Genomic DNA, 16049 nt, shown 5'->3' with positions numbered 1-16049 from the left:
CCTCTGTTTATCTAAAATAACACTGATGAACTGTTCAGACTGCATAATCATGTTGGTGGAAGGTCAGTCTACACTCTGATTGCTTCACCCTAGAGGTGGGCAACATAAGCACAATTATATCATGATATTCATAAAGCTTTTGGGTCAGTAACAAAATATGATGCCTTTTTTTATTTGAATAGTCACATACATTGCTATGAAACAAATGTATGAATGTTTATAATTTTTTCAATACAAGTTATAAAGCTTAATATTTTACATTTTAATTTAATTTTTATTTTATTTTATTTTTTTTATATATACATTTAATGTGCCTATTTTCATTTTAATGAGTTTTAATATGTAAAATATTTAGGTTCAGTTCATTTTTATTTCAGTTTTAGTTATAGTTTCTTTTTTTTCATTTAGTAATTTTACGGCTTCAAATTAAATTAAATTTTATACCAAGGTAACATTTCTAATTTCATTATGTTTAGGTTTTTCATCAAATATTTATATTTTATTTCATTTCAGCTTTATTTCAATTATCAACATGTTTTTAATAGTTGCGATTTGTTAATAATAATTTTTATGAAATATGTATGTATATATATATATGTATATATATATATATATATACTTTTTTTGAATGATTCCTTAAAAAAAAAAAAAAAAGCAGTTCATAAGAGCCGTGTTTTTTAATCAAAACACTGTTCACATTGGTTGTTCGATTTTGCCTGTAAAGCTTAACAGAAACATGTTTTCTTGCCTATATTTTGTCTTATCTAATAGTCACTTCAGACTGCAAAGTCGCATTCAGAACTAAAATATGATGTCTTTTGCTGTAGAAAGTCATGTAGCACTGCCATAACAACGATATCAACAAAAATGCATACTGATTGACAACTTTCTAGTGTTTTCTATATAACCAGTATATCACCCACCCCTACCCTGCAGGTAAAAATCTGTGACATGCAGATGAGGGGCACACCACGTGACCTGTTGCCTGGTGACCCAATCTGCAGCCCTGTGGCCACTGTCCTGGCGGAAGCCACCACCCAGCTGGTCCGGATCTTACACCGCTCGGAGCGCTGGACTCAAACTATCAACCGCAGCATCCTCCAGCGCCTCCAGCAGATCAGAGGCTGCCTGCGAGAAGGAGCTCCTCCAGCAGGGGCCACCAGACTGCGCAAGAGCCGCTCGGCTCAGAGCAGAGAGGAGCAGGACGAGAAGGAGGAAGAGCGAGAGGAGGAGAGAGGAAGAAGCGGACGGCACACTGCGGCAGAGCTGTCGGAGACGCACCTGCGGACGCTGTGCCACCAGGTGTGGCCGGTGTTAGCTGTGATAGGGGGAGTAGATGGTGGGTTAAGGATGGGGGGACGGTGTGTGCACAAGCAGACGGGGAGACATGCCACTCTGCTGGGTGTGGTGAAGGAGGGGAGCACATCAGCTAAGGTGCAGTGGGATGAGGCGGAGATTACCATCAGGTGAGAGATGGGTATCTGTTTGAGTGGTTTATATGAATGTGAAATTGAGGCTTTTACCTCGTTCCTGCTCCCCAGGGCTCTCCTATTTTTCTGTCTTCTGCTCTCCTTGCTCTCTTTATCCACTCTTCTTCCTCCCTAATCATTTCATTGACTTTTTCCTTTGCATTAGCTCCATGATGTTGCATGTTCCCTGGCCCTCCTCCCTGCCCCCTCACTTTCTCTCTCTGTCTCTTTCTCTCTCTCTGTTTGGTTTGTCACTCCTTTTCATTGAAGCTTCCCCACTTTTTGGTCGCCCAGTGACACGCCGTTGTACAACTTGGAGCCAATTGAGCCTCTACCCTTCGATGTTTCACGTTTCCGCGGACTCACTGCTACTCTGCTGCTGGACCTCACCGCCCTCGCCAGCCTACAGGATGATGGCTCCAAGTCCACTTCTGGTCGGCGGCACGAGCGGAGACACCGCCACGAACCCCAGGAAGAACGAGAGAACAAGTCACGCACCAAACCGAAAGAGGGGGCGGGTGACCTGCGCGTATCTCACAGCTTGGACGAGGTTCGAGTTTGTGCGCCACCCAACTCCCGCTCCGAGAGCGAGCTGGCTGGCTACACGCAGGATGCCATGCAGCAGACTCCAGCGGAGGGACGGCGCAGGCTACAGGAGATGGTGGGGACACGCTCACAGGAGGCGGCTGCGCAGGTGGAGGTGCATGCGGTGCAGTTGTCGTACCTGTATCTGGGAGCGATGAAGACCTTAAGTGTCCTTCTGAGCTGTAGTAAATACGCCGAACTGCTGCTGATCCCCAAAGTCACACCTGACAGTGGCCATAACGCAGATTGTGCCAGCCCTGGGGTGAGCGTGTGTCAGGAGGAGGCGGAGCTGCGATCGGCTCTGCAGTTTTTGATGCGACACATGGTGAAACGGGCAGTGATGAGGTCGCCCATCAAAAGGGCGCTTGGGCTGGCAGACCTAGAGCGGGCGCAAGCCATGATCTACAAACTGGTGGTCAATAGCCTACTTGAAGAACAGGAAGGTCACAGTTCCAAGACAGGTATATCAGAAAACATAAAACAAACCTGATACACGTAAACTGACTGTATCTATACGATATAGTATAGATTTTTTGAAAGAAGTGTCTTGCTCACCAAGGCTGCATGTATTTGATCAAAAATATGGTAAATACAGTAATATTGTGAAATATTATTACAATTTAAAATAACTGTTGTATCTGTTTTAATATAATTTTAAATGTTATTTCTTGGTAAAGCTGATTTTTCAGCAGCCATTACTTTAGTGTCACATGATCCCTCAGAAATCATTCTAATATGCTGATTTGAGAGTAAAACGACGTTGTTAGAACTCTGTTGAAGGCTAATGTTTTTTAATTTATTTTATTTGTTAATTTATTTAAACCATTTTTAAAAACGATTGGAGTATATGTAATGTAAAGTCACATCATTTGAATGAAGATTCGTTCAACATTATTAGAAATGATTCTTTTTGGTCTAATGGGTCAAGAATTTTTGGTTTAGACCAGGAATTTTCATTTTGGTACATCTGTTGCAAGCTATGATTTATTTTATTTTTTTCATGGCAAAATAGTAGCATTTTGTCCACACTCTCATTCTCAAGAGCCACAGTTCTCTTCATAAAATATGTGAATGTGTTTGTTTTTAGTGGACACAGAGTGTGAGGAGTTAGAGGGAGACCAACTATTTCAAACTCCGGTCACCACCTCCCCATCAGCCTCCAGCAGCACCTCCTTTATGAGCTCCTCACTGGAGGACACCACCACAGCGACCACACCCGTTACCACAGCCACCACACCTGTCACAGACGCCGAGACGGCACCGGCTTCTGAATCACCTGGAGTAATGCCACTCAGCCTGCTCAGGTACACACACACTGTCTCTTTGAGAGTGTGTGAACAATTAATCTTTCAATCTGTGTCCTGATTGATCTGCATGTGCATGTCTGAGCAGGCAGATGTTCTCCAGCTACCCGACAACCACCCTTCTGCCAGCACGTAGAGCTCAGACCCCTCCCGTGTCATCACTGCCCACCTCGCCATCAGACGAGCACGGCCGGAGACAGAGCCTCACGTCACCTGAGTCCCAGTCTGCCAGGACCACCAGCAGGACGGGTACAAATACATACAATGTTTGGTTCTTAATTAATAAAATGTGGTCCAAAAGTCTGATAACACACTGACAATGAACACGAACAGAAAAAATGAAAGAAAATAAAGAAATACACAATGAAAATACCATTGAACCCACCCCAACCCTCCTTTGCATTGTACGTTTGTCACATCAGTAAAAATTGTTACATAAATGTAGAAGTACAGTAATCAATGATAAATAGTACAGGAAAATGAAAAAAAGTAAAATCATATAAAAAGATTCAACATTTCACTCAAATTATGATGATGATGATATCATTTGTAATGGAAAAAATTTATTTAATTAGAAAGGCTGTCTTTCAGACCTTTGTACATGACTGTATATCCATTTATATATAGTTCTGTATTAAACAGCTGACTGCGTTTATTTATTTGCTCCAAGCATTATCAGACCCCAGCAGTCGTCTTTCCACATCTCCACCTCCTCCTGCCATTGCAGTTCCGCTGTTGGAAATGGGTTTCTCACTCAGGCAGATCATGAAAGCTTTGGAAGCAACAGGTAGACACACTTTCACTCTCATAGAAATGTTATGTCTAAATTCAGAGTTTCTCCTTTTTTCCACGTTATCATTTCAGATATTCAAGAGTATGTTCTGTGTTGGTCTGTAGGTGCACGTGGTGAGGCAGATGCTCAGAACATCACTGTGCTTGCGATGTGGATGATAGAACACCCAGGCACGGCAGACTCTGATGAGGCTTCAGACCCCTTCTCCGGTGCGGCAGGAGGGGGTAAGAGCACAGAGAGGAGCTACCTGCGCTCACCGGGTGACATCCCCAACGCTGATGCTGCAGAGATGGAGGAGGGATTCAGTGAGAGGTATAATACCTACAGAATGTATGGCATGACATATTGTATTGTTGCATGAGTGTAAGAAAACCGTGTGTAGCATAATTTTTGTTGACCATTTATCATTGTTACTTCTCTCTCCCTCTAGTCCTGAAGGTCTTGATCAAGATTTGGGCTCTTCCTCTGCCGGCCCTACTCCCAGAGGACGCTCTGCAGCCAGCAGGAAACACCGCTTTGACCTGGCTGCACGCACTTTACTAGCTCGTGCAGGTAAACTCTAGGGATCTCCAAAGTTACGTTTTCTAAATCAACTAGTCGGTGGGTTATCTGAACAACTAGTCAATTAATCGCTTTCAATTAACTCCTGTATAATAAGGCTGGTTTTAGGTTCATCTGACCCTGAGCAGCATCTGTTTATCAAAGAATCCTTAAAGTATCAGTTCGCACAAAAATATTAAGCAGCACAACTATTTTCAACAATAAGAAATGTTTCTTGAGCATCAAATATATGCATATTTGAATGATTTCTGAAGGATCATGTGACACTGAAGACTGGAGTAATGGCTGCTGGAAATTAAGCTTTGTCAAAATAAATTAATTTTAAAATATATTAAAATAGAAAACAGTTATTTTAAATTGTAATCATGTTTCACAATATTACAGTTTTTACTTTTATGCAGTCTTGGTGAGCATAAGAGACTTCTTTCAAGATCTCAAAAAAAATTATTACTGACCCCAAACTTTTGAAGTGTAGATCAGGCTTAGGCAGCTTCGGTCCTGGAGGGCCACTATCCTGCAGAGTTTAGTTCCATCCTTAACTCTTTCGCACGTGAGTTTAAAATATTCTAGCTGAGCCCCCAGCGTGAGGTTTTTTTAGGCGACCGTTATTTTAGAATGTATCGCCTTATTGCTTCCATGGCGACGCATAATGCTTGTCATGTGACACAACGCAGCCACAATAGATCTGTATGACACATGGATCGCTTTTATTTCGTTTTTCCTGTTTTATTCAAAATATTCAAAAACATGCTCACTATATTATGAAATATCTGATATTCCGATTCTGAAATATGTGCAAGTAAATCTATTTGGTAGCGTTAGTTTAAACACTTTTATATCGACCGTGTTAGTTGATCTATACCGGGTGATGGGCGCCGCCATGTTAGTTCGTGCTGAATACGAGCTGTGAGATTTACAACAGGCAAATTCATCCTTTCCTCCCGAAACACGTTAAATTAGGTCTCCGGTAAACTGGGAGAAGAGCAGAGTAAACTTTATAGTTACCTACACAATCTGTATATGATATCAATAAAAACATGTCGTCAGATTATATTTGGTAGGATTATTATTTCCGTTTCCATAGACATCAGCGAGTATTTTACATAAATTACTAAAACTGTATGGTTTTGCTAGTACTTATGTGTATTTAAATGTCTGAAACCTAAAATAAGCATTATATGGTTGAAAACACTGAATATTTGTGATAATATGACAAGCGCTCAGCGTGTCCGATCTGGCTCGCGCCAGCCAAAGCACGAAAGCGGATTTAAATTCAGCAGTTGATGACGTGACGCACTGAACGTTCTAATCACACCGGTGTAATTGTATGCTTCAGGGACCAGCCAAGACTGATCACACCGGTGTGATCATACGTGTTAAAGGGTTAATTGAACACACCTTCCTGTACTTTTCAAGCAATTCTAAAGATATAGGTTCGTTTTTTTTTCAGGTGTGTTTGATGGGGGTAAAGTCTGCAGGACAAGACTGGAGTTGCCTATCCCTGGTATAGACAGACAGACTATTTATATATTTAGTTATTTATATATTTTTATTTTTATAATGAGGGGAAAAAAGTAAAAACTTGCTAAACTTGTCAACTACACTGACTGGTTGGTCAGCAAATTGGCCATCACAACCAGAACACAGACAAACCAACTTAATTTTAAGAATCACAAAAATTTTACAAAAATAAAACGCCACACTAACATTGTGTTTTGTTGTGTAGCTGGACTGTACCGCTCAGTGCAGGCACATCGAACTCAAGCGCGTCGAGAAGGTTCTGGACTGCAGCAGGAGCCTGGGCCTCTTGGGGCGCTGTACGACTTCAATCTGGATGAAGAGTTGGAGCTCGAATTGGATCAGGAAGCCATGGAGGCCATGTTCACCCAGGAGCTTGCATCAGATTCTGACATTCTGGGAATGTGGATCCCGGAGGTACTGGACTGGCCAACGTGGGTGTGTGTGACAGCAGCCTGGGGCTGCCGCTGCTTTACTACCCACCTTTAACCCCTGCACGGCTGTACACACAAGCACACACCTACACCTTCAAGAACACACATATTGTACTTTCATATGGTTTGCTCACTCACATCCTCATATTGGACACAAAAAAACTTCTGCTGAAGCACAGCAGCTCTCTCACTAACACTGGTGCATGTTTTGCCAGCACAGTACAGAAGCAGCAGATGCATTCTGGGTTGCTTCAGCCCTGATCCATGTTCCATTGGCTTTCATTCATTTCAAATCTTCATATACTAACTTACTCTCCCATCTGACCGCAGTTGTGTGGTTTTGTCTTGTTTGCTTTTGTGTTAGCATGTGTGTGAGTCAGAGGACTGTGATGAGGTGGTCGTGTGTGAGCTGTGTGGGGTCAGCGTGTCCAGTTTCAACCAACACATGAAGAAGAGTCACCCGGGATGTGGTCGCAGTGCCAATCGCCAGGGTTACCGCAGCAATGGCTCTTATGTTGACGGCTGGTTCGGAGGGGAGTGTGGAAGTGGAAATCCCTATTATCTGCTCTGTGGCAGCTGCAGAGAGAAATACCTTAACATGAAGAGCAAGATCAAAGGGCCACTGCCTGAGAGGTGAGAATGAGAGTTTGCATGCATGCGTTGACATAGCCGAATTCACGTGAATCTGACATTTTTCACTGATCTCTGTTTTTCAGGTATAAAGGTCAAGCACCAGACCTGCTGGGAAAGCAAGACTGTGTGTATGAAGGTATTAAAAGTGTCCACATGTAAAGTATACCTATAAAAAACAAAAACGTAATGCAGCAAGTAATAAAAACACCGAAAATGCATGTAAAATTTGTTAGCATTATTAACAACCGCTGCAGACTGTGTTTTGATCATTGAGTCTAAATACAAATTTTTCCTGCAGAAGACTGGGACATGTTGGATGTAGATGATGCAGAACGTCTGACCGGTGAGGAGGAGTTCGAGTTGCTCTCTGCTCCACTGGGTCTTAGTGAACGCAGACCCGTCCCCGAGGCTGTCCATTTTCCAGACACTGACCCTCTCGGAGCTTCTGTTGCCATGATCACTGCAACCAACAGCATGGAGGAGACTCTCTTGCAAATAGGTACAATAATAGCACCAATGTGATTGTGTGAATCTGCCACTGTAGTGACAACGCAGCCACAATAGCTCTGTATGACACATGGATCGCTTTTATTTAGTTTTTCCTGTTTTATTCAAAATATTCACAAACATGCTCACTATATTATGAAATATCTGATATTCCGATTCTGAAATATGTGCAAGTAAATCTATTTGGTAACGTTAGTTTAAACACTTTTATATCGACCGTGTTAGTTGATCTATACCGGGTGATGGGCGCCGCCATGTTAGTTCGTGCTGAATACGAGCTGTGAGATTTACAACAGGCAAATTCATCCTTTCCTCCCGAAACACGTTAAATTAGGTCTCCGGTAAACTGGGAGAAGAGCAGAGTAAACTTTATAGTTACCTACACAATCTGTATATGATATCAATAAAAACATGTCGTCAGATTATATTTGGTAGGATTATTATTTCCGTTTCCATAGACATCAGCGAGTATTTTACATAAATTACTAAAACTGTATGGTTTTGCTAGTACTTATGTGTATTTAAATGTCTGAAACCTAAAATAAGCATTATATGGTTGAAAACACTGAATATTTGTGATAATATGACAAGCGCTCAGCGTGTCCGATCTGGCTCGCGCCAGCCAAAGCACGAAAGCGGATTTAAATTCAGCAGTTGATGACGTGACGCACTGAACGTTCTAATCACACCGGTGTAATTGTATGCTTCAGGGACCAGCCAAGACTGATCACACCGGTGTGATCATACGTGTTAAAGGGTTAATTGAACACACCTTCCTGTACTTTTCAAGCAATTCTAAAGATATAGGTTCGTTTTTTTTTCAGGTGTGTTTGATGGGGGTAAAGTCTGCAGGACAAGACTGGAGTTGCCTATCCCTGGTATAGACAGACAGACTATTTATATATTTAGTTATTTATATATTTTTATTTTTATAATGAGGGGAAAAAAGTAAAAACTTGCTAAACTTGTCAACTACACTGACTGGTTGGTCAGCAAATTGGCCATCACAACCAGAACACAGACAAACCAACTTAATTTTAAGAATCACAAAAATTTTACAAAAATAAAACGCCACACTAACATTGTGTTTTGTTGTGTAGCTGGACTGTACCGCTCAGTGCAGGCACATCGAACTCAAGCGCGTCGAGAAGGTTCTGGACTGCAGCAGGAGCCTGGGCCTCTTGGGGCGCTGTACGACTTCAATCTGGATGAAGAGTTGGAGCTCGAATTGGATCAGGAAGCCATGGAGGCCATGTTCACCCAGGAGCTTGCATCAGATTCTGACATTCTGGGAATGTGGATCCCGGAGGTACTGGACTGGCCAACGTGGGTGTGTGTGACAGCAGCCTGGGGCTGCCGCTGCTTTACTACCCACCTTTAACCCCTGCACGGCTGTACACACAAGCACACACCTACACCTTCAAGAACACACATATTGTACTTTCATATGGTTTGCTCACTCACATCCTCATATTGGACACAAAAAAACTTCTGCTGAAGCACAGCAGCTCTCTCACTAACACTGGTGCATGTTTTGCCAGCACAGTACAGAAGCAGCAGATGCATTCTGGGTTGCTTCAGCCCTGATCCATGTTCCATTGGCTTTCATTCATTTCAAATCTTCATATACTAACTTACTCTCCCATCTGACCGCAGTTGTGTGGTTTTGTCTTGTTTGCTTTTGTGTTAGCATGTGTGTGAGTCAGAGGACTGTGATGAGGTGGTCGTGTGTGAGCTGTGTGGGGTCAGCGTGTCCAGTTTCAACCAACACATGAAGAAGAGTCACCCGGGATGTGGTCGCAGTGCCAATCGCCAGGGTTACCGCAGCAATGGCTCTTATGTTGACGGCTGGTTCGGAGGGGAGTGTGGAAGTGGAAATCCCTATTATCTGCTCTGTGGCAGCTGCAGAGAGAAATACCTTAACATGAAGAGCAAGATCAAAGGGCCACTGCCTGAGAGGTGAGAATGAGAGTTTGCATGCATGCGTTGACATAGCCGAATTCACGTGAATCTGACATTTTTCACTGATCTCTGTTTTTCAGGTATAAAGGTCAAGCACCAGACCTGCTGGGAAAGCAAGACTGTGTGTATGAAGGTATTAAAAGTGTCCACATGTAAAGTATACCTATAAAAAACAAAAACGTAATGCAGCAAGTAATAAAAACACCGAAAATGCATGTAAAATTTGTTAGCATTATTAACAACCGCTGCAGACTGTGTTTTGATCATTGAGTCTAAATACAAATTTTTCCTGCAGAAGACTGGGACATGTTGGATGTAGATGATGCAGAACGTCTGACCGGTGAGGAGGAGTTCGAGTTGCTCTCTGCTCCACTGGGTCTTAGTGAACGCAGACCCGTCCCCGAGGCTGTCCATTTTCCAGACACTGACCCTCTCGGAGCTTCTGTTGCCATGATCACTGCAACCAACAGCATGGAGGAGACTCTCTTGCAAATAGGTACAATAATAGCACCAATGTGATTGTGTGAATCTGCCACTGTAGTGGTTCAGAGTATGCATCATGGTTTAAAATGCCTGTAATTTCACAGATATTGTCTACAATTTGTATATGTATGTGTATCTTTATGCATAATTAATGAATGCTCCGTCATTATAGGTTGCCAGAGCTCAGTGGATAAGAGCTCATCAGGTCGCTTGTCTTTGGGGGAGCAGGCGGCAGGTCTGCAGACGTCTGCTGATCACCTGGTGGCTCTGAAAAGAGTCACTGCAGCTGCACAAGTCCTGTTAGCCAGAACAATGGTCATGAGAGCGCTGTCCCTGCTATCAGTTAGGTTAGTGTGTTTATTGATGTGGCCATTTATATATTTGATTTAATTGCGATTTGCGTTACTAAAGTGTGCTTATTTTTTAAGCTTCAGGATTGCTGTGCTCGTTTTCTAGGGCTTCACAATTTAGCCAAATATTTTGATTATATATTAATATGACTATTATAATATTATTAATATTACTACTACTACTACTACTACTAATAATAATTATTATTATTAATAATTATTATTGGTCGACCGATATATCACCAAGGCCGATATATCGGCCGATATTTGGCATTTTTCAAATATCGGCATCGGCCGATAAGTTTTCCTGTTTGGCCGATGCGTTCGAGGCGGGACTTTTATTTTGACGGCGCTGAGAACGGCAGCGCCTGAGCACACAGTGCTCACATTCTCCCTCTTGTTCGCTGTTGCGTTAACAGTTCTGTCTAATACGGATTATTGCAAACTTAGTCGAATCCAGTTGTGAGATCTTGTGAAGTGTGCACGTGAACCTGCATGATTGCGTGTTCTCTGCGTGACGGTCGGTTCGTATGAATTGAATGTGGACAGGAGGAGAGTTCAGCTTCACTGCAGATGTGCGATCGACAAACTTTAAACTCATGATTTTAAATTATGCTGCACTTTATGCATTTGCCCAATGCCATATTCATGTCATTTTCTCTGTGTTTTGTATGTAAAATGACTTGGCTTTATTTGAAAAAATGTGATTCCCAATGCACACAAACTTCACAGAATACTGAGTGCTCTGTTGGTTACAGTGCTTACTTCCTTTTAATTATTTCAAATTTCTTAAATATTAATTAAAATAAAATTATATCGGCCATCGGCCACCCTGCTTTCCAAGATCTCGGCATCGGCTGTCAAAAAACCAATATCGGTCGACCACTAATAATAATAATAATAATAATATCATTATGATTATCATTACCAAATAAAAAGGTTAAAATGGTGTTAATTTCACTGTAAATATTTCACTGTAATATTAGTGATTGTATTTTCCACTTTATAGTAATTTATGATGTTAATTTCTTCATTTAAAATGTTAAACCATTGCCCTTTTATGCGCTTTTAGCAGGGAAACCTTGAAGCGTCTCTTTTATTTACAACAGCCGATTGTTAAGAGTGTTTCATTGCAAGAAGATTCCCAAATTCACATTATAAGCGATCCAAACTCAGAGCAGATGCAGAGATGAGTTTATGTGGAGCTGCTCACGTGTGAAAGAACACGATGCCTCGTTTCACTCTGAAACATGCAGTGTATATATTTATTTAAATCGCAGCCTTTGTGATTTAAGAATGACACTAAGCCATATCTTAGTGCTTTATTTCAATTAATATTTTATACAGTTACTATATGTGTGTATTTACAGTATATATATATATATATATATATATGTGTATGTATATATGTGTTTGTGTGTTTGTGTCTTTCTTGACTCATATTTCTGCTCTTCAGTGGCTCTAGTTGCAGTCTAGCAGCAGGATTGGAGTCTCTGGGCTTGACGGACATTAGGACTCTGGTGCGTCTGATGTGTTTGGCTGCAGCAGGTAGAGCTGGACTTTCCACAGGCCTTACATTAGGCCCTGGATCCTCTGAGCGCCCACGAGGGGCTAGCAAGGCCACCAAACCCATCTCTTGTTTGGCATACCTCAGTACCGCCGTTGGCTGTCTGGCATCGAACAGCCCCACCGCTGCCAAACTCCTGGTCCAGCTGTGCACTCAGGTAGACAGATAGCGAAGTAATAGCGAGTAAACAGAGAGACAACAAAAAGCGTTACATCTTTTCATGTCTCACCCTGCCTCACTTTTCCTCTAGAATCTGATATCAGCTGCCACCGGCATGAATCTGACCACAGTAGATGATCCAATCCAGAGGAAGTTCTTGCCCAGTTTCCTGAGGGGAGTGGCGGAAGAAAACAAGCTGGTGACGTCGCCCAATTTTGTGGTGACCCAGGCGCTGGTAGCTTTGCTTGCCGATAAAGGTGCCAGGCTTCGACACGGCTACGACAAGGCTGAACTGGAAAAAAGAGGTTAGTTAACATCTAGCCAGCCGCTTGAGAATGCCGGCACATTATTTACATTATTAATTGTTTTTTTTCCAGTCATTTTTTGTTTGTTTTTTTCAGTTCAGTTAAATCTCATAAATCTGATTTGATGTGTTTGTTTTGGCAGCAGAGGCATTGTTAGATGAAGCTTTGTTGTTGCAGCTTGAAAACCACAGCCTTTGCCACAAATCACCACCATTTTAATTTCGTTTTTTTTTTCTTCTCTCGTTGTGTGTATTTGTGTACTCATCTGTGGGCACGTGTGTATGTCTATCTCGCTTGCAGCCTGGCTTTGTTCTGCTCGGTCATCACAGGGTTAATGTCGCCTCTCTATGCCCACCTCTTCTGTGCCCCCCTTGCTGTAGGCCCATTGGAGCTGGCAAATGCACTGGCAGCATGCTGCCTCTCATCTCGGCTTTCGTCGCAGCACCGCCAATGGACCGCGCAGCAGCTGGTGCGCACACTGGCGGCTCACGACCGAGATAACCAGAGCCGCCCGCAGACCTTTGCTGACATGGCAGGAGACCTGCGGAAGTGGTCCACTTTCAGACTCGAGGTCCACCAGAGCAGGGTATGATTCCCCCAGCGATGTGTGTTTGCTACGTTTAAACAGCACTGGAATAGTTTCTGAATCATTTGGTCTCTTGTAGGTGATCACATGTGGGTGGTGTAGTAAAAAAGGCCTTCTGGCAACTAGCGGGAATGATGGGACGGTCCGCATTTGGAACGTGACCAAAAACCTGTACACTCTGCAGCAGACATGTGTCTTTAATAAAGGGTGAGTTCCTCTCTTTCTCCTAATTAGGCCTGTTTTTCACTCACTGAAATGTGATGTTTATGATCGTTTTTTGTCTGTCTTCAGAGAGGACACTTCAGAGGAGTTTATGGGTAATCTGGGGTCTCCAGGCGATCCAAACTTGGCTCCAGTGGCTTGGAGTGTCAGTGGGAAGTACTTGGCTGCTGCCATGGAAAAAATAGTGAACATTTGGCAAGTCAATGGTGAGTCGCTCACCATCACCATATACACTACCATTCAAAAGTTTGGCAGGCATTACTCTACATTACATTAGTGTTCAGTGTCACATGATCCTTCAGAAATCATTCTAATATGCTGAATTGGTAATCAAGATTCATATTTATTATTATGAACGTTTCAAGATTCTTTGATGAACGGAAAGTTTGAAAGAACAGCATTTATTTGACACTTAATATTCAGTAATATCATCGATGATGGCACTGACACTATCAAATGTGAATCAAATTTGAACTAAATTGAGCTGAGTAATGTCATTATTGTCTCTGCTTTATAGCTGAATTGTTTTTTCATAATTCATGAATTTTGCAACATCGACACTTAATTGAACTGTGAATTGAATCAACACTGAACTGAATTGAGCTGAATAACAACACTACTGTCTTCAGTAGAGCTGCTTATAGCTTGAATTGAACTTGTTTCATGATGAATGAACATTACCCAGTTATTGAACCGAACTGACTGGAGCTGAATAATGACACTATTGTCTTGCTACTGCTGCTTTTTTATAGCAGAATTTGTCTCATTTTTGCATTGATTCTTTTACTTGTTTAATACTGTGAAGCAGCTATAAAGAAATTCAGCTTTAAAGAAATGTAATCAGTTTTTTTTTTCATAATGTACATTTTAATGTTGTATTGCCTAAATTCACTTGTAGCAGCTGAAACAACTGATAGTAGTTCTCAGTGTTTTAATTTTAGACAAAATTGAATAAATTATATACATTTTAATACCATTCATTTTTCAGTCATAACATGCTTATAAATAGCAGACAGAATTTTAATATTGGCACATCCTTAATGTTGTGTTTTTGCACACAAGGTGGGAAGGCCTCGTTGGACCTGCAGCCTCATTGGGTGTCATCGTTAGCTTGGCCAGAAGAGGAGGCAGGGTCTCTGTGGGGCGGGGAGCCTCGAGAGCTCCTGTTAGTGGGTCGCATGGATGGGACACTGGGACTTCTCGAGGTTCTTGATGATTCTGATATACAGAGAACTGAACTCCAGCACTGCTTCAGGAAAGATGGTACTGACAGTTTTTATGAAACCGTAAACTGTGTAAAGACTACTTTATGAAAATTTTTCATGTATGTATCAATGTTTGTTGCTCTTCTCTACAGTGGCCGTGATGCAAATTGCATGGTACAGTGAGGATCGTCCCTTTGCAGTTGGATATGCTGATGGAAGGCTTCTGATTGGCTCTAAAGAGCCTGCAGAGAATGGATCTGTGGTGGTTATAGATGCCCACAAGGTTAGAGTCATCATGATCATAAACTGACACACACATACATAAGCATAAGAATAATATACTTTCACGCATTCTTGTCTGTATTATTTCATGTGTGAAGAAGTAATTTAACATGCCTTCATAACATGCAGTCAAATCTTTTTTCTCTCTTTGTGTGTTGTGACTGTAGGAAAGCATCAGTTCGTTGCGCTGGGCTCCTGGTGGGCAAGTGTTACTAAGCTGTGCTAAAGAGGAGATCGTGCGTTTATGGACAGTGTCAGGGACAGGTTTGGGTCAAAGCTGGACATGTCTGCAAAGTATCACCCATCCTGCTGTTGTCAATGCTGTTGCCTGGTGCAGCCTGCCTGGTCAGGGACCTAAACCTCTCAACATGTTTGCCACGTACGTCCAGACAGAGTGTACTCTAATACTTGAGAGAACTAAATCCAGTTTTGCTTTATTTAACTTGGGAATTTGAAAAACCAGAAGAATTTCACTAGCGTTCAAAAGTTGGGGTAGAGAGATTTTTTAAAATGTTTTTGAAAGAAGTCTCTTATGTTCACCAAGGCTGTGTTTATTTGATCAAGTAAAATACAGTAAAAACAGTTTCTATTTGAATATATTTTAAAATGTAGTTTATTTCTGTAATGGCAAAGCTGAATTTTCAGCATCATTACTCCATTCTTCAGTTTCACATGATCTTTCAGAAATCATTCTAATATGCTGATTTGGTGCTCAAGAAACTTTTCTTATAATCAATGCTGAAAACAGTTGTGCTGCTTAATATTTTTGTGGAAACCATGCTACCTGTTTAATTATTATTTGATAAATAATGAGGTCAAAAGCTCTTTGCTGAATAAAAGCATTTATTTATTTATTTATTTTTAACATCAAACATTTGAACAGTAGTTCAAATACTGTTCATAAATGTACGGTTCTCTTTTAAGATTATGCCAAATGTTATTGCCTGGTGTAAAAGTGCTAAATTTCTTCAGTATAACAGCAAATAATCATTCTTTACATTTTTATGATTGTTACTGTTATTGATTTATTTTTGGTGAATTTGTTTCACATGACTTTTCTTATTACATAAATCAAAATTCAGTTTGTTAGGCCTTTTTAAAGTCATAAGGGTGTAATTATATAT

The 16049-nt window shown here is 41.5% G+C and overlaps 1 protein-coding gene across 1 annotated transcript in view; it reads left to right on the top strand.

Annotated features, from left to right (window-relative positions):
• LOC107700351 (probable E3 ubiquitin-protein ligase HERC1) overlaps positions 1 to 16049 on the top strand; it is a 56773-nt gene that overhangs the window by 28069 nt on the left and 12655 nt on the right. Inside the window, exons 37-56 of the mRNA XM_016501981.1 lie at positions 937 to 1466; positions 1740 to 2515; positions 3142 to 3358; positions 3447 to 3607; positions 4029 to 4145; positions 4256 to 4463; positions 4582 to 4703; positions 6439 to 6668; positions 7029 to 7297; positions 7381 to 7433; positions 7596 to 7796; positions 10422 to 10596; positions 12056 to 12323; positions 12417 to 12630; positions 13011 to 13216; positions 13296 to 13423; positions 13508 to 13644; positions 14501 to 14701; positions 14796 to 14926; positions 15093 to 15304. Of these exons, the coding sequence (XP_016357467.1) occupies positions 937 to 1466; positions 1740 to 2515; positions 3142 to 3358; positions 3447 to 3607; positions 4029 to 4145; positions 4256 to 4463; positions 4582 to 4703; positions 6439 to 6668; positions 7029 to 7297; positions 7381 to 7433; positions 7596 to 7796; positions 10422 to 10596; positions 12056 to 12323; positions 12417 to 12630; positions 13011 to 13216; positions 13296 to 13423; positions 13508 to 13644; positions 14501 to 14701; positions 14796 to 14926; positions 15093 to 15304 (4556 nt within the window). The remainder of the gene's footprint in view (positions 1 to 936; positions 1467 to 1739; positions 2516 to 3141; positions 3359 to 3446; positions 3608 to 4028; positions 4146 to 4255; positions 4464 to 4581; positions 4704 to 6438; positions 6669 to 7028; positions 7298 to 7380; positions 7434 to 7595; positions 7797 to 10421; positions 10597 to 12055; positions 12324 to 12416; positions 12631 to 13010; positions 13217 to 13295; positions 13424 to 13507; positions 13645 to 14500; positions 14702 to 14795; positions 14927 to 15092; positions 15305 to 16049) is intronic.

Source organism: Sinocyclocheilus anshuiensis, unplaced genomic scaffold (assembly GCF_001515605.1).
Source record: "Sinocyclocheilus anshuiensis isolate Anshui unplaced genomic scaffold, SAMN03320099.WGS_v1.1 scaffold154, whole genome shotgun sequence".
Taxonomy (NCBI): Eukaryota; Metazoa; Chordata; class Actinopteri; order Cypriniformes; family Cyprinidae; genus Sinocyclocheilus; species Sinocyclocheilus anshuiensis.
This window is presented reverse-complemented; position numbering and strand designations above follow the sequence as displayed.